The sequence below is a fragment of the Nothoprocta perdicaria genome, unplaced genomic scaffold (assembly GCF_003342845.1).
Source record: "Nothoprocta perdicaria isolate Ctin4 unplaced genomic scaffold, notPer1 scaffold_12, whole genome shotgun sequence".
NCBI lineage: Eukaryota > Metazoa > Chordata > Aves > Tinamiformes > Tinamidae > Nothoprocta > Nothoprocta perdicaria.
This window is the reverse complement of record NW_020454316.1, coordinates 6,827,212-6,839,656: the sequence shown is the minus strand read 5'-3', so window position 1 is coordinate 6,839,656 and position 12,445 is coordinate 6,827,212. Positions and strand designations below refer to the sequence as shown.

The 12,445-nt window shown below is 43.2% G+C and overlaps 1 protein-coding gene and 1 non-coding gene across 2 annotated transcripts; one reads left to right on the top strand and one right to left on the bottom strand.

Annotated features, from left to right (window-relative positions):
• The first annotated feature begins 79 nt into the window (after positions 1–79).
• On the top strand, positions 80–11,685 carry LOC112959839 (putative short-chain dehydrogenase/reductase family 42E member 2). Its single transcript, XM_026053949.1, is given in 14 exon segments — positions 80–124; positions 808–986; positions 2,710–2,833; positions 2,836–3,075; positions 3,559–3,654; positions 4,391–4,448; positions 4,795–4,913; positions 5,822–5,897; positions 7,348–7,430; positions 8,303–8,440; positions 9,434–9,499; positions 10,116–10,179; positions 10,824–10,897; positions 11,402–11,685. Coding segments are annotated over 14 exon segments (1,611 nt in total). The 3' UTR covers positions 11,651–11,685.
• Positions 11,686–12,272: 587 nt separating this feature from the next.
• On the bottom strand, positions 12,273–12,354 carry TRNAL-UAG. The gene has a single exon. It is a non-coding gene; the product is annotated as a tRNA-Leu (tRNA).
• Between the last annotated feature and the right edge of the window lie 91 nt (positions 12,355–12,445).

Below are 12,445 nucleotides of genomic sequence, written 5' to 3'. Positions count from 1 at the left end.
ATGTGGATCTGTAAATCAAGTAACTTTTTTCTGATGCAACAATAAATAGTGATTGAACCACTTGCTGTTTTTAAGGGGTATGGGGGGACAGGACGGGCATAGGATGCTGGAGTTTGGCAAGCAGGTGAATGAGCTTTCCTTGTAAATGAAGCCAAGCTCCATTATCCACATCCCGGTGGTCAAACTGTTCATGCTGGGAATGGCCATTTCGGGGAATGAGCAGCGCTCAGCCTGCACAGGGAGCCAACCCTTTTCCTTTCCGCTCTTTTTCCTGACAGATGTGGAGAGATGGATTTGCCGGGTGGCAAGTCTTTCTGCAGGGGATGGTCTCCACTCTGTATCTTCCTCTTGTATTAAATCTTCACAGGATTTTTAAGAGCCAGAAAAAAAGTGGTGACAACTTTCCCATCCCATCTTTACATTCACGGGGTGCACAAGGGAACCAGCAGCATCTCGGCARTAGGGCAATAGTGACAGAAAACGTGAGCAACCCGCAGCTTCTGCGGACGTGGTTAACGTGCYTTTCCGAGCAGTTTTCTACAGGTGTTTCAGGCATGGTCTGAGCGGGGCAGGGGAGGCGGCAGCGCAGGCTTTGCAGCACCTGAGCGCAGTGCCTGGGAAGCGCCGGCTMCTGGTTTGCGAGCTCCACCTGTTGCTTTTTACATGAGCGCAGTAACAGTCTAATTAGCACTGAGCGGGTTCGTTTGTTCATCGTTATTAAAAGGAGGGGGGTGCGCAGCCCCCAGCGGGGGTCAGCGCGGCGCGGCCGGTGTCCCCTTTCCGCCGGTGTCTCTAACGCTCCGCCAGGCGCCTCACGCAGCGCGGGTGAAGGCGCCGTGCGCAAAGCGCGGCGCCTCACGGGGGCGTCTAACGGTCGCGGCGCGGACACGTCTCCGGCGCCGCGCGTGTCTGCGGGGCGCCGCCCGCCCGGCACCCGCCACGCGGCCGTCTCGACGGGAGCCGCTGCTGCGGGGCGAGGCGCCCAGGTGAGAGCCCCGCGGGGCCGTGACGAGGTGCCTGGCAGCGCGAGGGAGGTGAGGGGCGGCGCGAGCCCGTCGGGGCTCCACTCCGCCCGCGGGACGGGACGGGGTGGGACTGGCGGGCAGCGCTTGCCCGCGGGAAGCGGGGCCGCCCTCGCGGAGCCGGCGGGCTCGGCCGGGGCGCCATGAGTAACTGTACGGGCGGCGGCGGGCACGGGCACCGCGCCGGGCAGCGGCCGCCGAGCGAGCGCGGCCGCCCGCGCCGCCGGGGCTCATCTGCATCCGCGCTCCTATTGGCTGACTGCGCAGGGGGGAGGCACAGTGCGCAGAGGGGATTGGTCGGCCGGGGCGAGGGCCCGCCCCTCCGGCCGCCGGCCCGGCCGGGGCCGGCCCCGCTGCGGGACAGGGACCGGGACCGGCACCGGGACCGGGACCGGGACCGGGACCGGCCCCCTCAGGAAAGGCGCTCTGCGCCCATTAAAGCGAGCGCCGCCCGCAGAGCCGCCGTGGCCTCGCCTGGAGCGCCGCAAGCTCCAAACCCCCGCGTCCCCCGCGCGAAACCGCCGGGAGCCCGTCCCGGGATCTGGGTCTGAGCGCCGCGGGCCTCCCGGGGCAAATTTGCAAGTGAGATGCACAGAGTAGCTGCAGGCTCGGGTAGCGCTGAATCTTTCATTAAGGCCCCTGAAGTGAGATGGGAAGCTCCAATAAGGGTCGGTTCCTGTCCCCGCTGCAGAGCTTTGCCTTCCAGTGAACGCCTGGGGGAGGAGCAATAACCTCTGCAGTTAATAAATGCAATATATTCACTATTATTTTTCTCAATATACTCATTGATCTGATTTTTCTCTTTCTCTGATTTGTCAATTTTAATACTTTGGATCTTCTGAAAAGTAAGGCTTGATAGCCCCATCATCTAACAAGATACAGGAATCAGGTTTGCTTCATCCCACCTGAAAGCCTCGGAGGTCTCAACTCCAACCACGACCTGTGATAAACACAGTATCTCCTTAATCTACAGTGGGTTGCGGCCAATCCATAGGATGGGGCAGAAAACAAGGGATATTTGTCTTTGCCATAACCAGGGGCAAGAGGGAGAAGCATTTGAGGTCTCTGTGTGAGTGTGTTCACACAGCGGGGGCAGTTTGGTAACTATGGGCAATTTGTTCATCTTTTGTGCTGACCTGATAGCCTCATATTTCAAATTCAGGTACAGGCTCCCTTGAGACCCTACCAGCCACCTTTGAGCGTTAGTAACACAGAGCAAGGTGAGCAGAACAGAGACCACTGGGCGCTTGTTGCAGAGGCAACAGCTTCTCTCCTGCAAATGATAAATTTTTATCTGATCAGTTACTGTAGTTTTGACCCACAYGCAGAAAACATGTTCATTCATGTGCTCTGAGTGAGGAGAAATTCTGTTCTTCAGGTTTTGTTTGCTTGTTTTTTATTCTAGCTACTAGTACATCCAAAATAGGCAAACTCTGTTACGTGTTTCAGGATGCTGACTGTAATAGAGAAACACATGCTCAAAGTTTTCAGGGCCAGTTCATAAAAATGAATCTTTAAAGCCTGTATAATATGAACAGGATGATTAAATAAGCTAAGAGCTAAACAATCTGAACAGCAAATTTAAATTGGTCATTTAAAAGCAGCCTTTGAAGACTGGAAAATTTATAGCTAGCGATACACTGTCACTTAAACAGGTTATGTTAAAGTAAAATTTTGCTGCTGCGAGTGGAAATTCTTTATGTGAAACATTTGGATTTGTCTGCATTTGGGAGCACTATGGAGCAGTTCTCAAGATGGAGAAGAAATTGTTGCATGTGTCTGCTAAAAGAAGATGGATTTTTTGCTTTGTAGGAATGACACCAAATTTACCCCAAGCGGGACAGCAACGGGCTGRCACCAGAGCTCCGAGTCCAACGGCGGTGGAAATGCTGGGGCACTGACTGAAACCAGTATGAGAGCGGTGGTGACGGGAGGCGGAGGCTATTTTGGATTCAAGCTGGGATGTGCTCTTGCCAGCTCAGGAGCTTCTGTTGTCCTCTATGACACAAACAAGCCTGTTTGGGAAATTCCCAATGGGGTGGTGTGTATCCAGGTATGATGAACTGTATTTTCACATTTGCCAAATAGTTTATTCATTTCTTTTGTTCCTATAAATTCTGTTAGTTTTCACAGAAACTTCTCAACTTCTTTAAAGTTTTCACATGCTATGCATTTGTCAGCTGAAGTTTTCTTTGCATCTGAAACCGATACAGAAGGACAACAATGGTGTTTCTAATCTAGTTAAAATGAGTAAACTGAGTAGTTCATTTTCTTTCTAATTGACAAGTATTCTGTTCACTCCMTCTGTGCCTTATTCACCAGTAAAATGACTATTATACTTCTTGGGATGTTATAAGGCTTAATGAATATTTTTAACATCCTTYGGATGCCATGGAAGAAATCTGTTATTACCAACAACTACTAAAAATGGCTTCCCAGGATGTGCCACAAGGGCAACCATGTGTCTGCATTCCCCTGTGTGACAAATGCTAACCTATGCTTTTGCATTCACAAACTTCTCTCATATATATTTCAGGCGGATGTCAGGGATTATGATGCCATTTTTGCAGCCTGTGAAGGGGCTGACTGTGTCTTTCATGTAGCTTCCTATGGGATGTCAGGAAGAGAGCAAGTGAGTGCAAATAGCTTTTTATTTTTCCGTGTGATTATTTGTGCTGAGCTAGGCTGGGAGATGGGGCGCTGTAACATCGTGTTTTAGACTCTACCTCTTCACATTATCCTGAGGGCATGGTCCGTAAGTTACTTCACAGCAAAATGCTGGAATAACTTCCTCACAATTTGAGGCTTAAACAGTTAGAGCCTGGGAGGGATTTGGAGCTGGAAACTGTATTGAAGGGTGTTGTAATAGCGAGAAGACAGAAGGAGAGGCAAAGGAGGTGGGTTCCCCCCACAAAACCTCATCTTTCTGTAACCTTTTTTACGTTGAACTTGCTGTGACATCACGGGGAAGAATGAAGCCTAAAGTAAACTATAAATTAACTTCTGTAACTAATTTGTAACAACTTGTGTATTTCAAATCTTAATTGTTTGCCAGTAGATAAAATGCTGTAAGGAGGTGCTTGATGTAGGGCTCTTGCACGCATTTTGTGTGATCGAAGTTACAAACACATGTGCCCCCTTTARGACAAGGAACTTCAACAATTACTTCAGACAGATGGATAGCTCACCTAAAGATTAAAAAAGTAATATCTGACTTCTTGAAGTGTCTAAACATTTGTTTGTCTAAACATTTTTTCTAAAGCACTAAGTTCATTACTTTTACTTCATTTGGGGGCATTTACAACAGCCTCCTAGTGAATTTAAAATGTGCTATCATTCAGAAGTGCAGAATTTCTCTATTTTCTTAGCTTCACAGAAAAGAGATCGAAACAGTGAACATTGATGGAACAAAATTCATCATTGATGGTATGTATGTAACCTTGCCAATGGGCATAGCATGTCAGAGCATATCACTTAGAAAAKAAAATATTGGTATGCACTATTTTTCACAGATATTTTTCTGCCATAAATGTAAAATGGAGAAAAAAAGATGGAGAAAAATTATTGTTTCTTTTATGTCTGATTCTGCCATAAGGTGTGATACAGGAGCCAGCACTGCAGTCCTGGCTGCTTCAGCTTTTCGTAACCATGTTTGACCTCATGTCAGAATATGTGTCCACATAAGGAGCTGCCTGTTTTCATGTGTATGGAAACTTTTTTTTTTTCATATTTCAGTTTCAGCTCAACTAACTTGCTTTATATGTTGTCACAGCCTGCAAACAAAGGAACATCCCTAGACTGATATATACGAGTACAGTAAATGTGGTGTTTGGAGGGCTTTCTATTGAAGATGGTGATGAGGAAACTGTGCCATATTTTCCCATTGAAAAGGTATTTTGSCTTTTGTTTTGTTTTGTTTTTCCTCCACATTTGCTCATTGCTTGCTTTCTCCTTTCTGAAAAATCCTAGAATTTTCATGACCGTATTTTCCCTGGTGTCAGATTGAGTACCAAGAAAGAAGAGAGAACTGTCTTCACACTCTTTATAGATGCTGTCTGCAACCTTAATACATCATTTTTATGCAAATTCCTGAATTATTCATTTGCTCTTAAGGCATTGATTTGTTGGGAAAATAATATACAGTTTCCCATCAACTTGTACCTTTTTGATGRCTTTGACCATTTATTATTTATATAATTTATCGTTTTCTCCCTTACAGAAGATGATACGTATTTGATACGGAGCTGATATGGGCTAGTAGGGTATTTTTATACGGTTACATTGCATTTAATTAAAATAGACTAAGTTGTTCTGGTTGCTTTGCATATGTCATTGACTTTTGTCTTTCTTTGTTCTCCAGTTTCTCTCCATTATTATTTCACTGTTTCATTGAATCATTATGGATAGAAAAAATACTGAGTAATGCTTCCTCCAGGAGTCTGCCACAAGCAAGTGAACAGATGAATCGTAGGGTCCTCGAGCTTGGCTTCTGACTTTTCCATTACCTTAAAAAGAAATCAAGATTACAAAGCACTGATCACTTACATTCTTGGCAGCATTCAGAGCATATGTATGTTTGCTACTTCTCAGACTAAAAGTAACTAACTGAATTTGCATAAACAAAAAGGCTTTCCTACCTTAACAATATGTAGGACTCTATCCTAAAATGATACCCCAGGGTTTCCTAATTTTGAGGTGTCTGTTGCCATTTACTTTGTAGAAACTAATGGAGAAGAGATATCTCTCTGCTCTGTATTTCAGGAATAGATAAAAACATCATATTTGCTTTTTCTCTGTAGCATGTTGATCATTATTCCAGAACTAAATCAATTGCAGAACAAATGGTCCTAGCAGCTAATGGAACTCCACTAGCAGGTACTTCTGTGTTAGCATGAATTTGTAGTGGAATTTGTTCCTCTTCTTCTGCATCCCTAAAATTCTGCATCTATTTATATCAGTCTTTCTGTGGAGAAGATTGTCCAACAAATATGAAATAAAATTACCTACCACTTTCCCAAACTATAGGGATTCTCCTAAAAAATCATTTTTAAATGTTTGTAGTTCCCATGGTGCCAAGAAAAGCTTTCAGTGTGGTAATACTTTCTTAATTGAAAAGATGAAGACAGCTTAAAACAGATTAGAGAAAGACAGAAGTATTTAATGTTAATGTATTACACAAATTAAGTAAAACATGAATGCTGATTAAATCACTACCCACCTACAGTTTTATATTCAAATTTGAAGACAATACCTGATACTACAGGCTGGAATTATTTATTAGTACATCCCAAAGTTTTCCATGTTGAGGGAGCCAGTTATACACTTGAGCACTTAAGCTCCCCTGTGAGATACTATAACTGCCAGTGCAAAACAAATTAATGTAAAGCGCAACATGATTCCTTGTGACCAAGTGATACTGAGCTAAATTTAGCTGGGAAGAACTTAACAAAAAACTTACTTCACTTGATACTTACAGAGTAATATGAAGAGATATAAAGTTATTGATGAGTGTTTCATCCAGTAGGATTTTTCTTCTTAAAAAACGAGGCAGGGGAAGTTTTTACTTATTTATTCTGTCAGCAGATCTTCATATCAAAAATGCTCTTATTTTCACTGCAACATACTGGTCTGCCTTTCTCATTGAAATTAGCAACTTAAGCTAGTTCTAGCGATATTTTCATCAGCCAGTGCCCCAGACATTCCATTTTGATTCCATGCCATAGCAGGCTCAAGTAGGATACATGTTACCAAGATCTTATACTAATAGTATTAAGAACAGTTACTAGCAGATGATAAACCAGGTAACTGATATACTTGGGAAACAATAAGGATTTTGTTATAGTCATTATAGTCCCAAGCTGAAGTTCTCAAGAGCTTCTACAGAAGTTTCAGTGCAAGCAGTATGTCCCACTGTTAAGAGCCTTTCTAGTTACATCATGTACTGCCCATCAGAAATTTTATGTAATATTAGCTTGATTTCACTTGATTTCCAATAACTTGATCACATATCAACAAGCCTATCATCTCACTTGGCATATTCRTTGATTGTTTTGGTACAGAGATAAAGAACTAGTTAGATAAAAATTTTGAAATATTCCTAAGAGTCCTGCTATGTAAAGGCTTTGAGTGTTGCTGGCAGGAGTTTTCTAGATTTTATATCCTGCRTGATGTGATTCTGCTAACATAATATCAAGCTATTGATTCGACACTTGGTGAATACTATCTTTTAAATGGTGAAATTCTTTTGTATACAAGTAAGTTGCCTTCAGCAGTGCCTTCATGCACCCCAAAAGCACTTTAAGAACAGTCTTATAAATTCTTCTAGGAGGTGGTGTATTCTATACGTGCGTTCTTCGCCCACCAGGGATCTATGGACCAGAAGAGCAAAGACACCTGCCTCGGCTAGCAGTATGTATTGGAGTGTTTTATTCAGCAGAATTTTCTATAAATGCCCAACAGCATCCATTCTTAGTGCTGTGAACTGACTGACCTGCTTATCTGGCAACAATTCAAGTGTCTGTTGAGGATATTGTGCTTTTGTTTGCAGGTGCTATATTATATCTGTAAAGAAGGCATAGTATGTTAACAAAGCCTTTTTGAAATACAAGCACATGTAAGTCTAGCTTTATAGTTYAATGCTTTCTATAATTACGATGATTCAAGCCAATCTCTGATATTTCAGTTGTCAGTTTGGGTGCAACTTAAACCAAACATTTTAAAATATTAATGAAAAGAGATAAGACAAAATATCTTATTTCCAGTCTATTAAYGGCTTTCACTATCCAATGAAGCAAGGTAAGAAGTAGGAAGCACCTTATAGTACAATAGGTTACTAAAGGACAAACAGCTAAGGTGCTTATGTTTTACTCCTTTATTTATTTTTTTTTTCACTTACTCCCTTTTATATTTTAGGACTGCTACTGTGTTTATGAGTCCCTGCAGAGTTTGAGTCAGTTATTCCAAAGGCATCAGTACAAAACAAAGCTATGTGCGGTTTTGATAAAAGAATACATCCAAGCTTTCCTGATAATAGATTTTGTGACTGGTGGGGAAGTCTTAAAGTCAGCTGAAATCTGTTTTATCATCTTCTAAATGAGATAATTGAAATGACATTTGCCATTAAAAATAAATCTGAAACTCTAATTATTTTAAGAATTATTTTTAAGAATTTCAAGAATTTTTGTCTTTTTTTAATGTGAATACAAAAATACATTTGAATGGATGAGGAAGTACCAGATTTAAAAACGCTGCTTGCTATGRTTTTGTGTGTGTGTCCACAGAAGAATATTGAGAGAGGGATACTTAGCTTCAAGTTTGGGGATCCTTCTGCTAAGATGAACTGGGTGCATGTGGAGAATCTTGTACAAGCCCAAGTGCTAGCGGCTGGCGCGCTCACTCCTGCAAAGAACTACATAGCTGTAAGTCAACAGGAAAAACACCACAGCTTCATTTTCCTGGGGAGCCAGTAATTAATGTTTGCATCATGGTTCTTTATTGTTTGTATTTTTGATTGACAAATGTGCCACTAACACTACAGGGCCAAGCAGCACTGCCTGCATACTGGCAGATTCAGTTCTTTTTTTAAGAGTATCTCCTTTACATTTTTGTAATATTATATTTGCCATTTCTGGAAGAGGAGCAAAGAGTATCTGAAATGTCAGAAATGAATTTGAAAATTACAATAAATTTATCCCACTGTACGTAGACCCAGACTTAATGCTCTGAACTGCGATAGTCAATTCTTCCTGTATCATATGTAAGTAAGAGCTGCCATCTCAGCACAGAAGAGATTTCACACATTTATTTCAGAAGTATTTGTAACTGCTTTCCTCTTTGTAAATACACTTTTCTATCTGACTGAGAAGAGCTGCCCTTAAAAGTAAATTAGAATTTCAGAGTAGATTAAAGTACTTTTCCTAGAACTCAAAAAAACAAAATGGAAGGAGGTAACTTGTACCTAGGTTACACAGATGGAGTCTCGTGGCTTTCAGTGAGCTCTAAAGAGGCTGAGATCAGAACCCATTCCCSTATTTGATCACGCTTAACAGCACATCTCTAAGTGCAGTTTATCTGGCACTACTCTGAGCACCATTGGTAATCTCAGAAAAGTCAGCGTGGTCATTCTTTACAGACACATCTGTAATAAGGAATTCATACAAAGCATGTGAATCCCAGGAAACCACTTCTTTACCTATTTTCTTTACCTAGTGCTATTTCCGTGCACTAGAAGGGGGATTGATTGGAATGCAAAGCAGATAGTTTGTTGATTTGTGTGTACATCTATGTGCATTTGATATTGTTATATCTTTTAGTTATTCATGTATATGTGTATATGTATAAYGGGTGTGATAAGTAGTCAACAGTATATACAGTATTATTTTTACTAATGTGTCTCTTTACCTCTTTAACAGAGTGGTCAGGTATATTTCATTAATGATGGTGAAAAATTCAACCTTTATGAATGGTTAACTCCCCTAGTACGTATAGTATATACTTTATTAAATTTCTTTGAGTGTTCAACTACAGCTTTTGAGTGCCTGCTATGCATCTCACCTGTTTACTTTCTGTTCTAAATGTGGGCTTCTCTTCACTGAGACCAGAGGTCTGTCTGAACCAAAATCTTTCAAATAGCCTTTATGGCTTCTTCGGTTTTTGAACATTCATATGTTAACAGTGGATATAATGGGGCACAAACACAAATTTTAATGATTAATCTGCAATATATGCTCTTTTCAAAATATCATTTTGCTGTTATAGCGGCCTGAAAACCATAAATGTGTCACAAAATTAAATTGGATATGGGCACACAACAATATTTGGGTCAATTTGAATAATCCCTTCTTTCTATTTTTTTAAAGCAGAGAGGAACTAGGGATTATTTCTCACATAGACAGTCATTTGAAAATTACATACTGCATAATGGCTGTGGCATTTGACTGAAAAAAGAAAAGCTAAATTGCAACAGCGAAGATGCATTTTTTTTCTGATTTATCAGTAAATATTTCCACAGATATCTTCTACACTGAAACTTTAAAGCTTGTTTGAGGTTTCTCCTTTGGGTTATTTTTAATCACTGTTTTTTATCCCTCTTAGTTTGAAAGATTAGGTTGCAGTAAACCATGGATACGTATTCCTACTTCCTTAGTTTATGCATCAGGTAAAAATATTAATATTTTTATTGAATGTTTAATAACATATTTTATAAAATGTAAATATTTTATTATTTCCCTTGGTGTTGTCCACATTRCCTCTATTTCTTATTGCAATATAATGGTTAATTATTTTAAATTTCCCCACCATTTATATTTTCATGTGTAACAATATGTATAATGTTTATTTTTGTGTATGAGGATAATATGCTTTGGGCTTATCTAGTATACAAGAGTTAAGGGTGAAGCTCATCTCTATGCAACATGTGGAAAAAATTGGTTATTTTAAATCCCACAGAAATGCGTGTTTTAAATCTATATATAGAGAGATATATAACTCAATGGAGTTACAAATAGAGCAAGATAAAATGTAAAATTCTGCGATTCATGAGACATGCTGAAGCGTGTTTGCTTTACTCACATGGGTTCATTATCCTTCTCCCATACCCAGTGCCCTCTCCAAAGTCACTCTCCATGTGCAGCTAAGTGCCCCACTTTGCGTGGTTTGTTGTTACCGCATATTTGTGACGTCTTTTCATATTTGTGGTGATCTTTTCACCAGAACCACCACCACTACCACCACCCCACAACCTTTTAACACCCAGCCATCTCTAATTCAGTCCCACTRAAGTAGTGATCTTTGGTTACACAGCGCTAATAATGGAGTATCTGCATCTGGTGCTGAAGCCATTTGTTGAGCTGTCGCCTCTGCTGACCAGGAATGAGGTAAGGTCTTGTTTACACCAGCTCCTTAGCTCTCACATCATGTTAATACAGAGGCACTATTTGAGCTTTTCAGCAGGAAATACATTTCCCTGTACTACTACAGCCTCTAGTTTTCAAGGAAGTATGTGCCAGAGCGTATTTTAGGCAATTTGTCATGTTTGTTATCACAGCTTTGAGAAGAAAGGTAATTGAGGAAAGGAACTGCAGCAGCCTTTCCCTCCTTCCTTGCCTGATATCCTCTGTGGCCTTGGCCAGAGGTCTAAGGGAGGGTTTCTGCTTCCTTAGGCTCACAGACAAGAGTGCAGAACATTTTGTGGATYGTTTCAGGGCTAGAAGATCCTGCTGTGTAGCCTTTGCTTCCTCTTTGGGCTTTCAAGGKCCTCCTCTAAACTATTTGAAAGCCAATGTAATATATGTCAGTAGGACACTTTTAAACTTTCCTTTGGCTGGATCTTAGTTACAGTTTACAGACTTTGTCCTTTCTGTCCGATTTCTGTCCTGCAGGTGCAGAGCATCTCCACAACCCACACGTTCCGCATCGACAAGGCACGGCACCAGCTGGGCTACAAGCCGGGCAAGTTTGCGTTCGCCGATTCTGTGGACCACTACCTTAAAACGAGAGCGGAAGCCCCAAACCATCACGCCTTCCTCAAAGTTTTATTTTCTCTAATGCTTAGTTTAAGTTTGATCTTTTTTTCAGTAAGATTTGATGGCCTTTCAGTTTTGCACTTTTTCAGAGAAACACACCGCTGATTTACGTGGCTGTTGCGCGGACATCGTGGCACCGTGGCCTCACATCACTTCTCTCTACACACTGCTGCATGTGGCCCTGACGCAGCAAATGAGCCGTGACTTTTCACGTGGGGAAAAAAAGCAAAAAATTGGCAGAATGGTAGCTGCTCTTGAGCACCGAGCCCGGTGAGGCTGGGGACCATGGACCATCGCTGACACTTCCACCGCAGCCTTCACGCGGACACCGTTCCCGAACTGCCGCCTCCCGCGCGCAGCGGAGGCCGCGGCGCCGGCAGCGGCCGCGCGGGGGCGGCGCGGCGCCGTGGTGGCTTCTCGCCTCCGTGCGCAGCGGCAATAAAGCGTGCGTGGACGTGCGGAGCGTGGCTGTGCTGCGGGCCGCCGGGCACTGCGCGGGAGCTGCGGGAAGCGGAGCCGGCCGTGACGCCCCTCGAAGCCGCTAGGTGCGAAATGGCGGCGCGGCGCCGCGCCCTATCTGCCTTTGCCGATTCCCGTCTGCCTGCGGCCCCGCTGGCGCAGCGGCCCCGGTGGGCTGCGCTTGGGCCGGTCTCCCTCCGCGCCTGCCCCGTTTTGCGGGCYGCCGCCTCGCTCGAAAAGGAGCCACCGTGGCGGCGACAAAACTTCTTGGCAGCGGTGGGATTCGAACCCACGCCATCGAAATGACTGGAGCCTAAATCCAGCGCCTTAGACCACTCGGCCACGCTACCGCCTGGCTATGCAGCCGCCCGCCAGGCCCATATGAGGAGGGGGCTGCGCGCGGTCCCTGCCCCACCGGCCCGGAGCCTCCAGCGCCCCGCG